The sequence below is a fragment of the Kogia breviceps genome, chromosome 14 (genome assembly GCF_026419965.1).
Source record: "Kogia breviceps isolate mKogBre1 chromosome 14, mKogBre1 haplotype 1, whole genome shotgun sequence".
NCBI classification, from domain to species: domain Eukaryota; kingdom Metazoa; phylum Chordata; class Mammalia; order Artiodactyla; family Physeteridae; genus Kogia; species Kogia breviceps.
Genome location: NC_081323.1, coordinates 89,822,384 through 89,843,461, shown reverse-complemented (window position 1 = coordinate 89,843,461; position 21,078 = coordinate 89,822,384). Strand labels below are relative to the sequence as shown.

The window sequence follows — 21,078 nt, the reverse complement described above, 5'->3', positions numbered from 1 at the left end:
CCTCGCGGCCGACGTGCCCCACGGGCCGGGGTCGCTCGGAGGCTCGCAGGGACGCCCCCCGGGCTCTGCAGCCGGGGGCACACGGCCCGCCTGCCCGGACGGTGCGCTCACCGCGCGTGGAGAGCCTGGGGGTCGGCGGGGCCGCCGCGTGACAGCGCAGGCCGGACCCCCCCCCGGGACCCCCGGCACCGAGGCCGAGAAACCAAGGCCCGCGTGGCCGCCCCGGACCAGTCACGGGAGGGGTGGGGAGGGGAGGGGCCCGGGGCCGGAGGCGGGAGGGCCACAAGGGAGGGGTGATGGGGGCTTGCCCCTGGGGACCGCCCTCTCACCACAGGCTTCCCGCGTGGGCCGACGCCCTGCGCCCCCCGCGCCCCCTCGTCCCCCACCACAGAGGCCTCATTCAGGAGCAGGGCACCTGGCACTCCTGTGGCCAAGGGCCCTCGTGAACGAACACGCACGGGCTGCCAGCGTCTAGGAAGGGCTGCGAAGGTCCCCGAGTACGTGCTCACGCTGCCCGGCCTCAGGGGACCGGCCACCGTGGCCGCCGACGGGGCTGGGCTTGGGCAGGGGGCGCTGCCGGGCCGGGCCGGGCCCCAAACCGGCGGTGCGCGCTGGGGCTCTCCAGGCAGGGTGGCGCCGCGGGGCGCCGTGCCTGCCAGGCCAGCACACGTGGGAGACCCTTCTCACACCACCCTCTGGGCGACCGTCTCCCCAGCACGGCAGGGCGGGTTTATCCACCATCAGCCGTGAGGCGCCACGTGGGCCCTGGACACACAAGTGAGCTTGGTAGGCCGTGTCCCGTGGCTGCGGCCAGCGTCCCCCTGCGGCAGAACGCCGGGAGGGAACCCACCCCGGCGAGGAAAATCGGGGCCCGTCCTGGACTCTCAGGTCCTGGCCGGGAGCTCTGCCGGCTGGGGGCGGGGGGATAGGCAAGGAGAGCGCCTTCTGCAGCTGGGCAGGCTGCCCACGACGGTCCCAGCCACCAGGAGGGCGGGACGGGCCTAGCTGAGCGGAGGCTGGGGTCACTCCTGGGGTAAACCTCAATGCCCCCAGACTGCTCGGGAGGACAGGTGACATCCGGCAGCCGGTGCCTCCGCAGTGGCAGAGAAATGCCCTGAGAGGTGAGTGGCGCCGCGCGACGTCACGTCCCCGGGTGGGGCTGCACGTCTGCCTCTGCTCCCGCATGACCCAGGTGGCTTGGGCCAGACCCCACGGAACCCGGGAAAAGGAAAAACGCCACCATCCCGGGATGGCGGGGCAGGCCACGGAGGCCCGGACCTTCCTCAGCCCTGACCCCAGAGCCTGGCCTGGCTCCCCCTCCGTCTCCCCTTGAGGCGCCAGGAAGATGCCCCCAGGGAGTGGCCTGGCGTGTGGTCCTTGGCGCTGGCATTCCGTTGCCCACAACACGGATAATCCTGTGCTAGTTCTGAGACTTGACCAAGCCATTCCCTTTCTCCGAGACTCAATTTGCTCATCTGTAAAATGGGGACACAACTGCTCACCTTCCCAAGTCTGGAAAGATCCAACGGCCAGCGGACGTGAAGACAGCTGTAAACTACGTGCGACTTTGCTGCGTGTGTGACTGTCACCCACGCTGACCGAGAAGGAAAACCTGGCCTATATCCTGGCGGGCACCTCTCACACCCTCCAGAGGCAGCCCAGAACGCCACATGTCCGAGGACCCAGACCTTCTGGAGACATCAGAAGACGGCCACAGGAAACCACCAGTGCAAACCTGATCCCCTCAGGAAGGAGGAGCGGGGCGACACCCGGTCCGAGGCTGCAGCGTGCGGGCCGGGAGCACAGGGGCGGTGGTGCGGGACAGCCTGCCCCGCAGGTCCCAAGAAGCCCCCTTGTTTGCCTCCGCCAGGCGGTGGCACAGGGACAGGTGGACGGAAGACGGCGCTGTCCAGCGGCTGGTCGGTGCCCCCTACCTGGGAGGCGATGGCAGAGACCGCCAGGCCACTTCTGTGTGGATGCAACAAGGTCCCACCTGCCGGGCAGACACCCGCGCCCGAGCCGGGCACTGGGTGGCAGACACAGGGACCCGGAGACCCTCTGTCCTGCCAACCTGAGCCAGACCCCGGCCCGTCAACCCCGGGGCGCGGGACTCGGCGAGTTCCCGGGACGTCCGTCAAGAGCTGAGGGCTCCGCCAGTCTCACTGCACAGGTTGGGGGGCGGCGGGAAAAGCGAGGAGAGAGAGCAGGGCCCCCCGGAGGGTCCGGCGGCCCATCTGCCACCGTCCCAGGCCAGGTGAGGCCACACAGGCCCAATCCTCCCGCGCCCCCGTGCTGCCTACACGTCCACGAACGCTCCCGACCTCGGGCTCTCGTCAGCAGACGGGGAGCCGTTAGCAGAGCCCGTTGAAGGACAGTCATCACCCGCCGGGTCCCACCCCGAGTCCTTCAGCGGGGGACTGAGTGTGAGAGAGGCTTGTAAACAGCCTGCAGAGAAGGCACGAAGGCGGCTCATCTCATCGTCAGGAAGGTGCGACGGCGGCCATTCAGGCCGGAGACCAGCTTCGGTGGCCCCGCCCGCCCCCTGCTGCCGCCATGGGGCCCCCCTGCAGGCCCAGCAAGGTGGGATGCTCGGGTGGTGGCCCCGGCAAGACTCTGGGCTGGGGGGCAGCAGACGTGGCTGAGTGGGGAGGTGCAGCCGTTGACGGTGGGGCCGGGGAGGGGGCCTGGTTCAGCTGGCCAAGCTGCTCCGCGGCTGACAGGGCCCCCCGCTGCTCCGGAGCACAGGCCGAGCCTCTCCCTAAGCTGCCGTCCCATCAGGGCTGCGAGCAAGGCCCCGACACCAGCCACCGCCCGGGCACCCGGGGCCACACCTCTCGGGAGGAAGAGGAGGGCAAGGAGGAGCAACGCGCCTTCGTCGTACGTCTGGCCAGTCTGGAGGCCGCTGCTTCTGGCCCCACCCCGCCCCCCGCCATTCCGGAGCAACGTCCTCTGAGCCTACCGACCGAGCGGCCCGGGCCCCTGCTCAGGTGGGCGGGTGAGCAGAACCCCGCCGTGATCTCCCCGTTACAGATGGCAAATGGTAGCGCGCACCCTACATCCACCCTGAGCCGCAGGAGCTGGCAGAGGGGGGCCTCGTGGGTCGGGCCGGCAGCTGCAGGACCAGCTGGTGAAGGGCGAGCACCTGGCCGGTGAGGGCAGACAGAGGGCCAAGCAGCCCCGGCGCCTGCGCCCTTGCCGTGGGCGCGGGCACTGTGTTTCTCCTGCCAGGCCTCTGACTCACATCAGGAGATGTTAAACGGAGCCTTAAAAAAATGTTTTTTGTGAACTGTGGTAAAGTAAAACTTGCCGTCTTAATCATTTGTAAATGTATTGTTCAGCGTTAAGTACTCTCACACTGTCGTGCAGCCGTCACCACCGTCAGTCCACAGAACTTCCCATCCTCCCAAACTGAGACCCTGTCCCCGTTACACACTCACTGCCCCCCCCCTCCCCCAGCCCCTGCCCCCACCCCCCACCCCCTACTTTCTGTCTCTGTGACCCTGGCTCCTCCAGGGGGGACCTCACAGGAGTGGAATCGCGCAGTGTCTGTCCTCCTGTGTCTGGCTTATGTCACTGAGCATCACGTCCTCCAGGTCCAGCCATGTGGTAGCAGGCGTCCGAGCTTCCCTCCTCTTTAGGGCTGAGTGATACTCCACTGTGTGATGGGCCACGTTTTGTTTCTCCACTCACCCATCGAAGGACCCTGGGGTGCCTTCCACTTTTCTGCCCTCTGTGACACGGGTGTGCAAACACCTGCTAGAGCGCCTGCCCGCAGCCCCTCGGGGCTCACGCCCAGAAGCGGGACCGCTGGATCGCGCGGTGAACAAAGCCGCTTCCGTGACTCAGTTACGGTACCCGTGGAGTCACCCTGCGCGGTCCCGCCTGAGACGGTGCCCTCAGGGCCTAGCGCTTGTCCACAAACCCCCCGCTACACGAGGGGCCGGGTGACTGGCCAGACCTCCCTTCTTGTTCGGGCTGCCAGGAAGCTCAGCTTCACCTACGACACCAGCCCCGACGGTCAGAACGCCTGGGATCTGTTTCTTGCAGGCATCGTGGTACCACCTGCCAGGAACTCCTCGTGGAACAGCGGGATCTTGTCCGGATATAGGTGTGATCACGGAAGACGGCCAGGGAGCTGTGGCACAGGGAGTGCAGATGAGCCCCAGGAGAGGGGTCAGGTGACGGCCACCCCCCAGGCTGATACCTAGCGCGTCTCCACAGGGACCGGTGACACAGCCCCCGAGGTGTCGGGGCAAAGCCAGCAGGAACAGGAGAGTGGGCTCCCTCACGGCAGGAGGACGGGGGCCAGAGGGGACCCAATGACGGACTTCAGATCCCCATCCGGCGTCGAGGGGACAGGAGCAGTTTGGGATGCAAATCCGGGGTGCTGGCTCTCCAGAAGCAGGTAATGGGCTGTTCAAGGGGCACATGCAAGCCGAACGCACCACACGGGCCGACACCTGGCGTGTGGGGCAGGGCCCGCGTCCGGCAACTTTGGGGACAACCACGAAGAGAAAGAACCCAGAGCTCGAGCAGGTTCTGTGTCTCCCACCCCAGTCCTCTGCCCGGAAACTCCTTGAATGGAACGGAACCTGTGAGAACAGCTGGGTGTAGCAGGAGGAGCGGTCGGCCCAGAGTCAGGGGAACAGGTCTGCTCCTGCCACTGCCCTGCGGGGCTCTGGGCCTCGGTCTGGCACAGACCGAGGGGGTCTCCGGGCAGAGCTGTCCCAGTGCAGGGCTGCCCAGCTGCGCACGGCCGAGTGGAGCTCTGGGGGCTGCGCAAGGGCCTCCCTGCCTCCGTGCGAGGGCACCGCCCAGGGAGGGCGAGGCTCATGTCAGCGAGGGGGCCCTCGTGCAGAAGCGGGTGCGCCCCAGCCCCTGCCACCCTCTTCACCGCAGCTGTGACGCTCCACGATCCGCGGTAAGAACACTCAGCTTGCCTGAAGACGACCGTTACGCGTCCTTTCTCAGCAGGCCTAATTTCCAGGGTTTTAAGGAGTTGGGTCCCTATCTTCCTCATCTAGACACTCTGCAAGGTCCACACGGGGGTGAAGAGCAGTATCACGGCCAAGTCCGAGAGCGCCGAGGCTGAAGGGACCGCACGCAACAGCGGCCCGAGGCCGGCGATGGCTCCGCTAGCTGTGCCGCGAGCCTTCTGTGTGTTGAGTACGGCCAGTGGCGGAGCAGGGCCGGACCAGACGGCGGAGGTCCCAGGGCGAAAAGAGCCCAATTCAGCAGCTCAGTGGGACCTGTCTGCAAATTCGGGGTCAGGCCTGCAGTCTGGGTTCTGAGGCCCGATGACGTCCCCAGGGCCCGGGGCACCCAGCAAGGAGGAGGGAAGTTGGCATCCCCAAGGCCCACGGGACGAGAAGGGGCTTAATATTCAGGACACGTCATTCGTTGCATAAAAAAATCAACAGCTATCAGCGCCTGTGGAAATTTCTCCACACAGACGCACATCAGCGTGCTGGCTTTTTCAGTCCTCGGTTCCAATAAACAGGAGCAGCCTGGCGCCGCCTCGGGGGGGTGGGGTGGGAGGGCCGGGCTTTTTCCTTCATTACGTGTCTTGTTTTACATACAACATTGAGGAAGGGGGGCTGGGGCAGCGAGGCCCTGGGACCCCTGGACCCCCGGCCCAGTGCAGCCGGACGCAGGGCGTACGAGGCACCGTAAGGAGATAACGACCCTCAGAGGTGCCCACCCCCCCGCTCCACCGTCTGCGCGCGTGACACTCAACGAAAGACCCACTGATGGTGAAACAAAGGAGACAAGACACTGAGAAGTAGATTCGACAGGAAATGTGCAGGGTGAACACATCTGTGAGCTGTTCCCGTGGGGGACATGGACCCCAACAAACAGAAAGACACAGCGACACCCGTGTGGGAGGGTGTGTCCAGGAGGCGGCCGAGCCCCACCTTCACCTTCACTTCTCACGAAAGCCAGCAAGTTCTAGGCTGGCTGGTAGGGGAGCCGGACATGTTGATTCCGAAGTTCATGTAAAAATGAGCAAGAGCTGCCAGGAAAACCCTGATAAAGAAGAGTCACAGGGGCAGGAGGTCACTGAGACCCGGCTGTGACCTGACACGTGGGCATCTAGCGCACGAGGGGGCGGACCTCACACCAGCGAGGAAAAGACAGGCTTTCAATAAGTGGTCCAGGGGTTCCAGGAAGAGCCTCTTCCAACAAACAGGTAGGTATCACGCTTCCCACCTTGTAAAGAATCAAAACCAAATTCCAAATCAATCAGATTTAAGGGTAAAAAAATGAAACCACCAGAAAACCAGAAGAAACCATGAGAGAATTCTTTTATACCCCGACACGAGAAAGGTAAAGACATGCAGAAAAACCCAGAAGCTAAAAAGGGAAAGGCAATAAATGCATCTGTATAAAATAAATTTAAAAGCCAAAAACTTCTACTTGGTAAAAAAACAGCACAAAGTCAAAACACAAATGGTACATTGGGAAAACACATTCACAACTTAAAATGAACTCAACTCCTTAATATACAAAGAGCTCCGAAAAACCAACAAGAACAACGATCCATTTGAAAAATGGACCGGGACATTGACACATATAAACAGATTTAAAAATCCTCACTCGTCTATGATAAGGAGACTGAAGGTTAAAACTACACTGAGCTACCCCATTTCAGCTACCCGACCAGAAAAATCTAGAAGTCTGACGGCTGTAGGGAAACCGGCCCCCTCACAGGTACTGCTACGACACGTCCCACTCAGTTCCCACTGGCCCTCACACGACCGTCCGGCGGTGCTGCCGAAATACACGCAGGTACCCACTGACCCCGCTCTCTCTTCTGGGAGCTGCTCCTACACACAGACTCGCACACACTGGAGACGCCACGTGTAGGGCACTCGCCACAGCCTTGCTCATGAGCGTCTTCCCGTTAACCGTCAGGGTTTAATATGTCGTGGCGAACGCGCACGGCGACGTGCCACACGCCGCGTTACAGACAAACGGGGCGCCGCGTGTCAGCGGGAAAAGTCTCCCAAACGCACAGAGACACAAGCAAGCTGCAGAAACAGTTTGAAAACAGACTCTTGAGTTCACAGGGGGGCGGGCAGTACAAGTACGTATTAGGGGAAACAAACCCACCAGTTAGAAGAAGTTGCGGTGGGAGAGGGGCCAGACGAGACGCCTTAAGTGCGCCACTGGCCTGATCCTCGCCACCCCGGGCAGGCGTTCCATCCTCGGGCTCCCCGCGAAGGAGCCGGGACTCGGGAGGGAGGTGAAGCATCCGCCCGGGGCCCAGTGTCTGCGAAGCGGGAATTCACATCTGGACGTGTGTCCTCTGGAGCCTACCTCCTGGGTGCTCTGCCCTGCAGTCGCCCACATGTGCCCTGGTGTCCTTGTGCCCCAAGAACACTAGCTGGGAGCCAGGCGAGGTCACTGCACTCGGCTCACAGCCCAGAGGAGGGGCGACGCCACAGCTGGCTCCCGCAGATGGGCAGTGCCCAGGGGCAGACAGAGCAGGTCGTGGGGCCTGGGGAGGGAAGCCGGCTGGAGGGCAGCCTGGTCTTGACTCTATGAAGCTCTGGTCCTGCCACCATGGCAGGCGGGGGGGCGGGGGGCGCGTGGAGGCTGCCCGCCCTGTGGTCCTCACGCAGACCGCCCAGGCTTTCAGGGCAGAACGGGGGCTGCTGGGGAGCTGGAGGGCAACTTGGGGCAGGGGCCGGGGTCTTTGGAGCTGGGGGGCGTGACCGTGTCACCTCCCGCCGGGTGGCAGGCCCGCGGCTCCTGTGACCCGGGCTTCATCTGCTCCGTGGGAATCGCACCCCTGCCTCAGTGCCCGTGGCTGTGAAGCGAGGACGCAGGCGGGGGCGGGGTCAGTGGCGCTCCACGTGTGTAGTCAGTTACAGGCCGCGGGAGGGAGGGGTGTGTGTGGCAACATCAGTGCTGCCCACGCCGTGGACTCCGCCGGCGCCATCCAGCCCACGCCCCCGCCCTCTGGTCGCTCAGTCGGCACCGAGGAAGCAGATGCTCGGAGAGACCTTAGTCCCGGGCAGCGAGCCTTCCTCGCTGGAAGGGGCACGACCTACCCCACCAGGAACAATCTCTGGGACGCACCCCTCGCCGGGCACCCCAGCACCATGGACCGCAGTGTTCTGTCCCCTCCAGGACGCAACGCCCAGAGAACATTCCAGAAGCATGGGCAGTAGGCCACCAGGAAACAGGCTGTCCAGTGGGGGGCATGACATGCTCAAGGCCCTGGTTGGCAGCAAGAGGACCCAAGGGCAAGAGGGGTCCTGAGAAGCAGAGGCTGGGAGAATCTGTGATTAGATGGCGCTCCTGCCTGGTGACGCAGGGACGGGGGCAGGGCAGGCTCCATGGACACCGTGAGCTTCCTGCTCACAGGGCACCCGGCTATTTCCTACCCACTCCACTTCCAAAAAAGAGACGCTCATCTGAAATGTCACTGGGCTGCAGTCGGGTCTCTTTCCTGAGCAGAGCCACAGGCTGGCTTCGGGGCAGCCCCACCCGCGGAACGGAAGCAGGCAGGGCGGGGGCTGGGCGGGGAGGCTCCAGCACAGGGGCTCCTCCCACCCCACCGGCCTCCGAGGGACAGCGGGCCGGGGTGCAAAGCCCAGAGATGAATTCTGCTTCGTTACGCACATGCTGAAGCATTCAGAAGTACAGATGTTTGCAATTTTCTTTAAAATGCATTAAGAAAACGGAAAGTACTGATGGGTGGAAGGGGGGTAGAGAGCTGCTGCGTCATAAAGCAGCCACGGGAGAGTGTCTGCAGCGGGACCTGGGGGGACACATGGGTGTTTACTGTAAAACTCTTCCAACTTTGCCGCAGTATGTCTGACGGTGTTTGTTTGTAACACGGTGGGGGAACCGGTAGGGCTGAGTTTGCATGCTGGCTCCACCACCCGGGCCCCAGGGTGAGCCCGGGGGACCAACAGGGCATGAGCGCGTGGCCAGGCCTCACCCCCTCCCTGCGAAGCTCGCTCCTCGCCGGAGGGGGCACTGCCGGGGACGAGCGCCTGCCAGGCCCAGAGCGGCCACGCGCCTAGCCCTCAGGCCTGCACCCCGGGAGCGCCAGGAGGCTCACTCCCGCGACAGCCCCAAACGTGGCCCACGAGAAGCTAAACGTGGACAACCGTGTGGCATCGTCAAGGTAAGAGCGGCAGCAACGGCCGTGCTTCTGTGCTGGGCCCGTCACCGTGTTCCCCACGACGGCCCGCAGGGGAGTGGGGTCAGCTCCACGTCCAGGCGAGCAGACTGAGAGCAGGGCCACGGCTGGGGAGGGACAGAGCCAACACCCAGGCCCGGCGCCAGCCGCTAAGAAGAGAAACGACCAAGGGCAGAAGGGGGCGGCAGCGCCCGGGCAGGGCCCGATGCCCCCCCAGGACTGCTGGGAAAGGCCCGGTGGGGCCCAGGGCGTGTGTTCCCTGGGTCTGTTTCACCAAGAAGCCCTGCTTCGGGCCCGGGCCCAGCTGGTGTGACCAAGTTCAGTCTTTACCGGAGGGCACTCTGCCTCTACTAAACGGCCAACTGTGTCCCGCCATCTGTGGCCTCAGTTTCCCCATCTCTACACGGGGGCGTTGTCTCCCTGATGGCTGGCTACCTTAGGGCAGATGAGGTGGGAGTAGCCAGGGACCCCCAGAAAGATCCGGACCGGCCACCCACCACAGGAGGAGGGCCCAGGAGCCTCCTCTCCCGGCCCCGCCAGGCACGGAGTGGGCACAGGCCGGCAGGCGTGTTCCCGGCTCTGAGCGGTAACCGGCGCGGTTGCCTCACCAACCAGCTGTGAACTAATTACAAAGAGTTCTAACTAGTCGAGCTCCCTCTCCAAGCATATGTTCCCAATTAAGTCAAACTGCAGTGGATTTTAATCAATCTTCCTTGAAGCAGCCCAACTTGAAGACTCCTCCGGGGGGAGAGAGGAGAGGAGATCTGCATGAGGATCACGCCGGCAGCGCCGCGGATGAACACACAGCCGGGGGAGCTACACGCTGATTGGGCAGCGCCGCGGATGAACACAGAGCCGGGGGAGCTACACGCTGATTGGGCAGCGACGCGGATGAACACAGAGCCGGGGGAGCTACACGCTGATTGGGCAGCGACGCGGATGAACACAGAGCCGGGGGAGCTACACGCTAATTGGGTCCCTCGGCCCGTGGCCTCCCGCTCTGCCCAGGCCACGAAGCCGCGGTTCTGCGGTCGCACAGACGAAGCGGAGCCTGGGGGCAGCCAGGCCACCTGGAGGGGTGTGCTGCCCTCTCCTGCTGCCTCCACGGCCCGGGGACCGAGGTGAAGGGGACGCGGCCTTGGCCTCACGATGGTGTGGTCAGAAGTGGCCTGTGACCTCCTGGTGACCCCCACGTGGGCGCATCGTCCCCGATTTTATAAAGGATGTGCTGGGAACTCGGGTGGCAAAGCACGACATGCCCGCGACCACCCAGCTGAGGGGCAGGATTCCAGCCAAGGTCTACAGACTCGGACGCCGGTGCCCCCAGGGCACCACCCACATCTCCGCGGTTTCCACAAGCCCAGGTCCCCTTCAGACCCATGTCAACGCCACCTGGCGGGGGCTCCCTGAGCCAGACGTGAGCTCTTCCCGGTCCACTCCACCAGGACCAGAATGCCCAGTGGTTTCCCTCTGTCTGCCCTGAGGGGTCAGGGTGCAGGTGGGCACCCTCCTGCCAGGGCCGAATCTGCCCCTTTCCCTGCCTCCTGCGTAGGGCCTGCCCACGGGCGCTCCGCCCGGTCTGCACGGCGGTGGGGCAAACTCTGCCGCTCTGGCGTCACGATCAGGCGGGAACTGTCGCTGCGACGGGGGTGACCCGTCTACTCAGCCTCTCCTCACCCCAGGGCATCATACGACAGACCCAGGCCAGGGGCAGCGGGCAGGGCGGTGGGGTGGGCCGGGGTCAGGGAGGAGACCAGTGGTCCCAGAGCTGAGGCTGCCCGCCTGGGAATGGCGGCCGGACCACCAGGGGTGCGGCCCAAGGAGCAGGGCAGGGAGGTGGGGTGAGGGCTCAGGAGCGTGTGGAGGCCGGGGGCGACGGGGGGCGGGGGGGCGGCTCAGGAGACAAGGGCCCTGGGTCCGAAGGCCTGCCCCGCTCCTTGGGGCTCGGTGCCCGTGACTAAAGTGCTGAACCTGAGTGAAGCTTCCTCGTCAGTGCAAAGGGGGCGGCAGGACGTCTCCCAGGACTGTGGGTGGGCACAGATACAGGAGGTCTGAGGAGAAAACCCAGGGCCCACGGAGCACGGGGTCGGCACACAGCAGAGGCCTGTGGCACCCGTGACTGAGATGGTGAGTCAGGAGACAGGGCTCGGCCCCCACCATCACAAGGACCTTTCTGAGAGGAGCCCTGTGCCAGGGGCGGGGATGCTCCCGAGAGCCTTCTGGAACTCAAGCTGGAACTGGCCACACGGAGAAAGGGGCTGTGACGTGGGACAGAGGCACCCAGGAGCCTCTGCCTGCTGCTGTCTCAAGATGCGGGCGGGTGACCCGCAGAGCTGGAGGGGCGGTACCAGGCCCCGGGCTCGAAGCAGGTGGAGAGGACCGGGCGGCGGGACTGCGCCTGGTGCGGGGGCCACCCGAGCGCCCACGGCGGGGACGGGGCCTCACACCCCCGGGCGTGGTTCCAGAATACCCGCGGCCGGGGTGAGGGAGGCGGCGGCCGCGCGCCCCGGCAGCAGCGGAGACACGCACATCAGCGCGTGAACGTCTGCTCCCCCAGGAGCCCGGAAACCAGGGCCCACGCGCCACACCCTGCCGGCCGCGCCGGGGGCAGCTGCTCACAGGCACGCTCGGCGCTGCGTGCGGCCACAGCCGGCCGGGTGCCCCCCCCCACTTCCACGGACAGAAACCCGCGCGCCGAGAGCCAGGCCACACCAGGGCGCAGACGCTGATCCACGCCCTCCCCAAGCTGACACGGATGCCCCCGGCCGCCTTGGCCGTGAGTGGCTCCGAAGTGCACAGCCAGGCCCCCGCCCTGCGTGAGGTCCACGCGGAGCCCAGGAGGCTGGACACGGCCGACGTCGTTGACCCCACCCGCGGAGCGTGGATTGGACCGGGCACCGCCCGCCCGAACCTCCCACAGGGGAAGGCTCGAGCTGGGAGCCCCCAGTGCCGCCCCGTCTCTCCACGTCCACTGACGGTGCTCACTGCACCTCTCACCTGGTCTGCCCCCCGACACCATCACCAAGGGCCACTGAGGCGCCCTCGTGACAGGCCCTGAAGCCGTGGAGCAGGAAAAAGGAAACATCGATTTCGGCAGCACTTACTGAGCCCCAATCAGAGGCCTGGGAAGCCATCAGCCTTGACCTCAGGCTGAGCTCAACTAAGGACCCAGAAAGACACTCCCCATCCTGCCCTGACACGGCACCGCTGTCGGGCGGCCGGGGGCTCACCCGCCAGCAGCCCAGCTCTCCCAGCAGGACTGCGGTCCAATTAAAACCGTACAAGGTGACAGGTCCTGGAGCTGAGTGCGGCCCAGCCGCGGCTCACAGCGCCTTGTTTTATCAAAGTTGTCACTTCTCCCATCTCCAGGAATCGGGAATAAAAAGGAGATTTGATTTGCCTCTAATAGATGCCAAGAGAAAAATCAATGGCCTGTCCAAAATCTGGGTAATCACTAACCTGCAGGTTTCCTGCCGCGGAACAATTTAGACAGGAAGATAAAAATGGAAAAGAAAGCAAAACGGTGCAAATAGCAATCCGACTTCACAACTGCAGGCAGATGCGGACGGGCTTGGATACAGACCCCAAAGCACCCGGGACCTCTGCTGGTGTCTCCTCCCAGGGGGGCATGCCCGTCACACCCGCCACGGGCGACGCCGAGGTCAGGCTGTGGGCTCGCTGCGGCCAGCGGTCGGGAAAAACGAGACGGAGACCAAGAAAGCGGACGGGGCAGGCGGCTGGGGGCAGCGCCACCTGGGGCAGGCTGTCCCTTCTGGTGGCTCGGGACGACGGGTGTTCTCGGCCAGCCAGGGGCCTGGGTGGGGGACAGGCCCCCCGGTTTAGTCTAGTCTGGTCAGCTAGAAAGCGGGATGGCTGCGGTGCAGGAACCTCGGGCAAAACCCAGGAGAAAACAGGAGGGCGGGGCAGGCCCGGGACGAGCTCACCTGCAGCGTGAGCCGCTCCAGCTGTGTCTCCAGCACCTTCTTCTCTTCCTCCAGGCGGCTCCGCTCCCCCTCCAGCTCCTCAACCTTCAACCTGCAAGGAGAGCAGACCCATGACAGGAGCCCCACGGGAGCCCGCCCTCTGGGGAGGAAAAGGGGAAAGGTTACAAGACGGTTAAAAGGCTCTTTGCCAAGTACACGTTTGTAGAAGTGTGACATGAAGAGATGACTTTAAGGAAAAACTGTAAAACGACACAAGCCCAGGATGGGGGAGTGCAGCCAAGGCATCTGTTCCGGTGCAGAAGCTTGTGCCGCGGGGAGAGGTGGGGCCGTCGCTGACCAGGACCAGAAGGGAGCAGGGAGGACAATTAACAGGTGGCCTGGCGGGCCGGCAGGCGTCCCCACAAGCGTGACCGCGCGCCGGAGAGGTCGAGAGGATCAAGAGAACGACCTGAAGGGAGTCTCCAAGCACGACGAAAAGACAGGGAAGCTCTGCGACGTGCGCTGTGGACACAGCTGGTGGCTGGAGGCTGGGGGACCACCCAGACGAGGTGCAGAAGCAGAGGCTCTTCTTACCCCGAAGGCCCAGAGGCCAAGCAAGGCCAGTGGCCGAAGCAGGAACGCAGGCAGGTTGCAGCTCATCATAAGAAGGCGCCTATTTTTGTCTTCCTTTTTAAAATTTTTGTTTATTTATTTATTTATTTTTGCGGTACACGGGCCTCTCACTGTTGTGGCCTCTCCCGTTGCGGAGCACAGGCTCGGGACGCGCAGGCTCAGCGGCCATGGCTCACGGGCCCAGCCGCTCCGCAGCACGTGGGATCTTCCCGGACCGGGGCACGAACCCGTGTCCCCTGCATCGGCAGGCGGATTCTCAACCACTGTGCCACCAGGGAAGCCCCTGTCTTCCTTTTTAAATTTATTTTATAGCAACCATATTCATATGATTTAAAATTTAAAAGTGCCAAGGAAGCAGTGCCTAGCACTGACCCAGGGTAAGGAACAGAGCCTTTTCCACCAGCCAGAAGGGAAAACTCACACTTCATGGATAATTCAGGAAGGTCTTGGCTTGGGAATGGGAGGTAACTGCCTCCAGACTGGTACCTGCTCCAGGCTGGCCCAGCAAATCACAATGGCAAGATCTGAGAGGACCAAACTCTTCCCGAGAAACCTAAGTGCATCCCTGAAAAACGCTCAACAAGATTTATACAAGCACAAAAACGTTCAGAACCCCAGCAAGCTAAAACTCACAACGTCTGCCATCCAATCAAAGATTACTGGGCATTAAGTAGGAAAATATGACCCACAATGAAGAGAATAACCTACCTGTGCAGAATAACTGCACAGATATTAAATCAGCATCCAAGGACACTGAAACAGTTATTAAAAGCTATTGGAATAAAGGAATAATATTCCATTGTTCGGTGGTTAAGGACAGATATGGAAGATATAACGAGACCAAATCGAATTCCTAGAGGTGGAAGCTACAATGTCTGAGATGAAAAACCCTGGATGATATTAATGATGGATTAGACTGCAGGACAAAAGTTTAGTGCACTTGAAGACAGAGCGATAAAAACTATCCACAGTAGCAGACAGAGAGGAAAATCGATCTTTAAAACTGGAAGGAGCATTGCTGAGCGGTGGGGCAACCTCATGAAGGTGAATGTACGTGTAACTGGAGTCCCTGCAGTGGTGGTGGGTGGGTGGGTGGGTGGGTGGGGATGGGGCAGAAAAATACCGCCAAGAAGGTTCCAAATGTGACGAAAGCATAAAGACACAGACCCAAGAAGCTACACAAACCCAAGCACAAGAAACATGAAGAAAACAGCCCCAGTGCACAAACGATCTGGCTGCTCAAAACCAGTGCTAAAGAAATCCCACAAGCAGCCACAGAAAGGAAATGTTACCCACAGAGGAACAAAACAGCTTTCTCAGCAGAGACACTGCAAGTGAGAAGGAGGAGAAAAATCTTTAAAATACTAGAAGAAATGAAAAAATGTCAACCTAGAATTCTATTCCCACTGAAAATATCTTTCAAAAAACAAAAGCAAAATAAAGATGTTCTCAGACATACAAAAACAAAGAATTTATCACCAGCAGGCCTGCTCTACAGGAAATGTCAAGGGAAATCCTCAGGCAGAAGGGAAGGAGAAGCCACACAAAGGTGTGAGGAGCAACAGAAATCTTAGCTTATGTGGGCAGAGATATGGTTTTTCATATTACTTAAATCTTTTAGAAATATTTAAATTACTATTTTTAAAAGAGGTTGACTGTTTAAACAAAACTAATAAAAAATATATTGGGGTTTTCGGTCATAAGTATAAGTAAAACATATGACAGCAACAGCATAAAGGCTGCATAAACAGACATACACAGCTGTAAGGTTATATTATGTATGTGCAAAGGTATAGAATCACCTGAAGGTAGACAGTGATAAGTGAAAGATGTATATTAAAAACCTTAGAGCAACCCCTAAAATTAAAAAAAAAAAAAAACAGAGTTACAACCAAAAAGCCAAAAAAGGAAATAGAATGGTATCATAAAAAACACCCAAGCAATTCAAAAGAAGCCAGAAAAACAGACAAATGGGAATGAAGAAGAGACAGGGCAAGCAGAAGAGAAAATAAGACGACAAGATCAAACCTAACTGTACAATAATCACATTAAAGGTAAACGGTCTACACACCCCAATTAAAAGGTGGAGACACCATCAAAACGGATGAAAAAGCAGCACCAAATTAATTATACGCCACCAACAAAAAGGCACTTTCACCATGAAGACACCAACAGAATAATGATAAAGAGGTCAACTGACCAAGAGACCAACAATCTGAAACATTTGTGCACTAATAAAAGAGCTTCAAAGGGGAGCAAAACATGATAGAAATGCAAGGAGAAATAGACAAGTCCACAATTATAGTAACAATTTCAATATCACTCTCTCAACAATTGACAGAATAGCAAAAAGCCATGAAGGAGAGAGCAGACGTGAACACCACCACCAACCAACTCCACCTGACTGACATTTATAAATATGGAACTCCAACAGCAGAAGTCAGTCTTTTCAGGTGTGCACAGAATATTGATCAAGACAGGCATACGCTGGCCATAGAAGGAGACTCATGAAGAACCTAGGGGTAAGACGGGAATAAAGACACAGACCTACTAGAGAATGGACTTGAGGACACGGGGAGGGGGAAGGGTGAGCTGGGACGAAGTGAGAGAGTGGCATGGACATACATACACTGCCAAACGTAAAATAGACAGCTAGTGGGAAGCAGCCGCACAGCACAAGGAGGTCAGCTCGGTGCTCTGTGACCACCTAGAGGGGTGGGATGGGGAGGGTGGGAGGGAGACGCAAGAGGGAGGGGATATGGGGACATGTGTATATGTATAGCTGATTCACTTTGTTACACAGCAGAAACGAACACACCATTGTAAAGCAATTATACTCCAGTAAAGATGCTAAAAAAAAAGGAGACTCAATACATGGAAAAGAATTTCGTAATCCAAAATATGTTCTGTGACCATAATGAAATTAAACTAGAAACCAGTAACAGAAAGATATCTGGAAAACACCACTCACAACAGGACCTGGAAAAGGTAAAGCCTGGAGAGGCTGTGGAAGGTGGCATTACAACAACTACAAGGTCACCAGCTCAGCTGAGGGACAACAAGGTCCCTAAATACAGGAGACACACACACCGTGTTCACGGCTGGGAGACTCAATATTATTAAGATCTCACTTCTCCCCAAACTGCTCTGTAGCATCAAAGCAACGCCAGACAAAATCCCATGAGTTTCTTTGTACAAACTGACAAGCTGATTCTAAAGTTCATATGGAAATGTAATGAACCTAGAATCGTCAAAATAACACGGAAAAAAGAAAACAAGGGCTAACAGTACCTAATTTCAGGAATTATTGTAAAGCTATAGTAATCAAAGCAGTACTGGCCTGAAGATAGATCAGTGGAACATAACAGAGTCCAGAAACAGAAATATACACACATAGGCAACTGTTGGGGATAAACAGAGTAAGGGAAGTCAGGGTAGGAAGGATGGTCTTTCCAACAAATGGTGCTGGAACAATCACTAAAATCTGTATTTTGTATAAAACAGAAACTAATTCCAGGTCCATCCATGTTGCTGCAAATGGCATTATTTCATTCACTATTATGGCCGAGTAAAATTCCACTGTATTTATGTACCACATCTTTTTATCCATTCATCTGTCAGTGGACACTGAGGTTGCTTCCATGTCTTGGCTATTGCAGTGCTGCTATGAACGCTGGGGTGCGTGTGTCTTTTCAAATTGGAGTTTTCGTCTTTTCCAGATATATGCCCAGGACTGGGATTGCTGGATCATAGGGTAGCTCTATTTTTAGTTTTTTAAGGAACCTCCAGATTGTTTTCCATGGTGGCTGCACCAATTTATTACACATTCTCACCAACAGTGTAGAAGGGTTCTCTTCTCTCCACACCCTCTTCAGCATTTACCATTTGTAGATTTTTTTTGATGATTATCATATGAAGTGAAGTAAGTCAGACAGAGAAAGACAAACATCATATGATATCACTTACATGTAGAATCCTAAAAAAATGATACAGGGACTTCCCAGGTGGTGCAGTGGTTAAGAGTCTGCCTGCAAATGCAGGGGACACGGGTTCGAGACCTGGTCCAGGAAGATCCCACATGCCACAGAGCAACTAAGCCCGTGCGCCACAACCACTGAAGCCCACACGCCTAGAGCCCGTGCTCCGCAACAAGAGAGGCCACCGCAATGAGAAGCCCACGCACCACAACAAAGACCCAACGCAGCCAAAAATAAAAAAGTAAATAATAAACATAAATTTTAAAAAAATGGTACAAATGAACTATTTACAAAACAGAAACAGACTCACAGACATAGAAAACAAACTTATGGTCACCAAAGGGGAAAGGGGGGGGGAATTAGGAGTTTGGAATTAACAGATACACACTACTATGTGTAAAACAGATAAACAACAAGGATCTACTATATAACACAAGGAAACTATATACGATATCTTGTAATAACCTATAATGGAAAAAAACCTGAAAGAGGACATATATATATATATTTTTGTATGTATAACTGAATCACTTTGCTGTATACCTGAAACTATCACAACAATAAAAAGAAAACCAGGGCTTCCCTGGTGGCGCAGTGGTTGAGAGTCCGCCTGCCGATGCAGGGGACGCAGGTTCGTGCCCCGGTCCGGGAGGATCCCACGTGTCACAGAGCGGCTGGGCCCGTGAGCCATGGCCGCTGAGCCTGCGCGTCCGGAGCCTGTGCTCCGCAACGGGAGAGGCCACGGCGGTGAGAGGCCCACATACAGCAACACACACACACACACACACACACACACACACACACACGAAAACCTAACTCAAGATGTTAATAAACCTACACATAAAATAAAAAAAATCATAAAATTGCTTAAAAATATTGGAAAAAGTCTGTGGATTTGGGATGGGCAAAGATTTCACAGCTACAATATGCAAATCATCATACATAAGAGAAAAAAACCTGATAAAACTTCTCTTTAAAAGACTCCATGAAGAGAATGAAAAGACAAGCCACAGAATGGGAGAAAAGACTTGCCAATATCTGACAAAGGACTCGCATCCAGACCGTATAAAGGGCTCTGCAAACTCAACAACGAGCAAATAAGTAATCAAATAAAAAATGGACACAAGTTTGAACATTTTACAAAAGAAGACAGACAACGACAAGCGCGTGGAAAGGCGCCCAACGCCGTCAGTCAACAGGGACACAAAAGCCTAAACCACAGTGAGACGCCACCTCGCATCTACCAGAAGGGTTAAAATGGGGAGGGGCGGCCACAGCAAGTGCTGGCGAGGCGAACCCACACCTCTCGTCCAGCGGCAGCGGGCACGCGAGACAGTCCAGACACTCTGGAAGACAGCTTCTTAAAGAGTCACTCGGGCAACTACCAGCCACCCCCGCTGCAGTGCTCCTCCGGGAGAAAAGAAAGGACACGAGGACTTGGTGTGTAACACAAAGTAGCTTCGTTCCCACAGCCAGAGCCTGGGGCAAACCAGACGTCCACCAGCAAGGGCGTGCGTGAGCGAACGGCGGTTACGCGCACAGGGGAATAAGGCTCAGCAGAGAGAAAGGGCAAACCGCTGGGACACACGCGCGCTGTCTCAAGACAAGTAGGCGCAGAGACAGAGGCCAGAGTACACGCTGCACAGCTCCCGTGGCTCACAGCTTCGTGGCGTGTCCACCGGCCCCCGGCGGCTGAAAGCAGACTGGTAGCTGCCTGGGGGTGGGGGGGGGAGGAGGGGGAGGCAGGGTTATAATCGAGCAAGAGGGAATGTCTGGGGGCGGAGGACAGGCCCACTGTCTTGAGTGTGGTAATGGTTCCGTGTGTGCGCGTGTGTGTGTGTGTGAGTGAGTGAGAGAGAGAGAGAGAGAGAGAGAGAGAGAATATAGCCAGTTCGACACTTGACATGTGCAGCCTACAGCTGTGAAGACACACGCTGCACCCATGCCTTTGACAGGTCACCCTGTCCCTCGCAGGAGCGCCCGAGCAGCGCTGAGCCGCAGGTGCGGGCAGGGCTGCGGGCATCGCAGGGAACTGAGGGAGAGTCTCTGGCACCCGGTGAGGCCAGTTCTCCACACAGCTCACGTCCCACCCCCTAGTTTTCACAGGGGAACCTGAGGCTCACAGGGGTTAAGTGACCCCAGGGAAGCGGCCCATCCGGCACCCAGGATAGGGAGGCCGGTAGTCAGGCTCCAGGGTCGATGCCCTTACCCTCTAGGTCAGTGCTTCTCAGAGGCACGACTCGGAGGCGTGACCCCCCGGCCTCGCTGAGGCGTCCCCGTGAGCCTGACGGGGAGGTGGTGGTCAGTGCCCAGGCCGCCGCCAGGAAGCCGCTTCTGGAGAAGGACTCTGCATCTCAGGGACAGGCTGCACGAGAGCCCTGCAAGGCCCCTCTTAAAGCAGGTATTATGGATTCTGAAGGCTTGCGAGCGGAAGTTCTCCAGTCTAAACTCAAATAAGCACGTGTACGCGGCAGCAGACTTCCTAATAAGCGGCGAGCTAGAACCCGTCCCAGCTGTCGGAGAGCAAACCACGTCAAGAGCACTAGTTGTGCATCTTAAAAACGGGCGCTTTCTTCTCCTTGTCCTCCTTCGAGGCAAAACTGTTATCTCACCGCGGGGGAGGGGGAGAGAATGAATGAGTGAGTGTCTGTGCGTGTTTGTTCAGAAGCTCAGAATGCGGGTCTGCCTTCAAATTGTTCAAAGCCACCAGGGCTGGCGTTAAGTGTCTTGCAATGGACTAACTCCCAAGTTTTTTAAACACTGAGGGATTACATAAACTGGATGACACCCCAGATCATTTCTCAAGAAGACGAAGCCAATCAAGGCAGGCGTGCGTGCGTGCGCGCGCGCGTGTGTGTCAGGAGAAATCAGCGAGAAAGGGGTGTTTGTCATCTCCCCTAAAAAAACCGTGCAATGAATGTACCGTGTACCCTGAAAAACTTGTGAGGGAAGAATGATTGCTTTTGCAGAACTAAACCCCAGGGTAGCAGAGGCAGGGTGCCGGGGGTCGGGCTCCCGGTGCTGGAGAGGACAGCGGGCAGAGCTAGAGGCACAGCTGGGCAAAGAGCACCTGGTCCAGGAGGCCACTTGTCCAGGCGCACCGCCCTCGGGTCCTGGACCCCACACCCTGCCTGCTGGCCTCCTCCCCGACCGCCTGCTCAGGGCTCTGCAGCCGCTCTGTCCCCGTGGGCCTGGCCAGCCCCTCTGCCGGAAGGTCTGCTGTGTGCCCAGCGTGGGGCTCACGGCAGGCATCGCCGGCCCCGTCCTGCACCTGCAGCAGAGGCTCGAGCGCAGGGAGATGGGCTGCACCGGCTCCGGAGTCGTTCGTACGAGGAGAGGGGTGTCCTGCTACAGACTGAATGTCTGGGTCCCCCGGATTCACACGCTG

General features: G+C 58.5%; 1 protein-coding gene across 2 annotated transcripts in view; it reads right to left on the bottom strand.

The window, feature by feature from the left end:
* MAD1L1 (mitotic arrest deficient 1 like 1) overlaps positions 1-21,078 on the bottom strand; it is a 318,455-nt gene that overhangs the window by 71,793 nt on the left and 225,584 nt on the right. For both annotated transcript variants that reach the window (XM_059038555.2, XM_067012804.1), the window contains one exon: positions 13,102-13,192. In XM_059038555.2, coding sequence (XP_058894538.1) covers positions 13,102-13,192 — 91 coding nt within the window. The remainder of the gene's footprint in view (positions 1-13,101; positions 13,193-21,078) is intronic.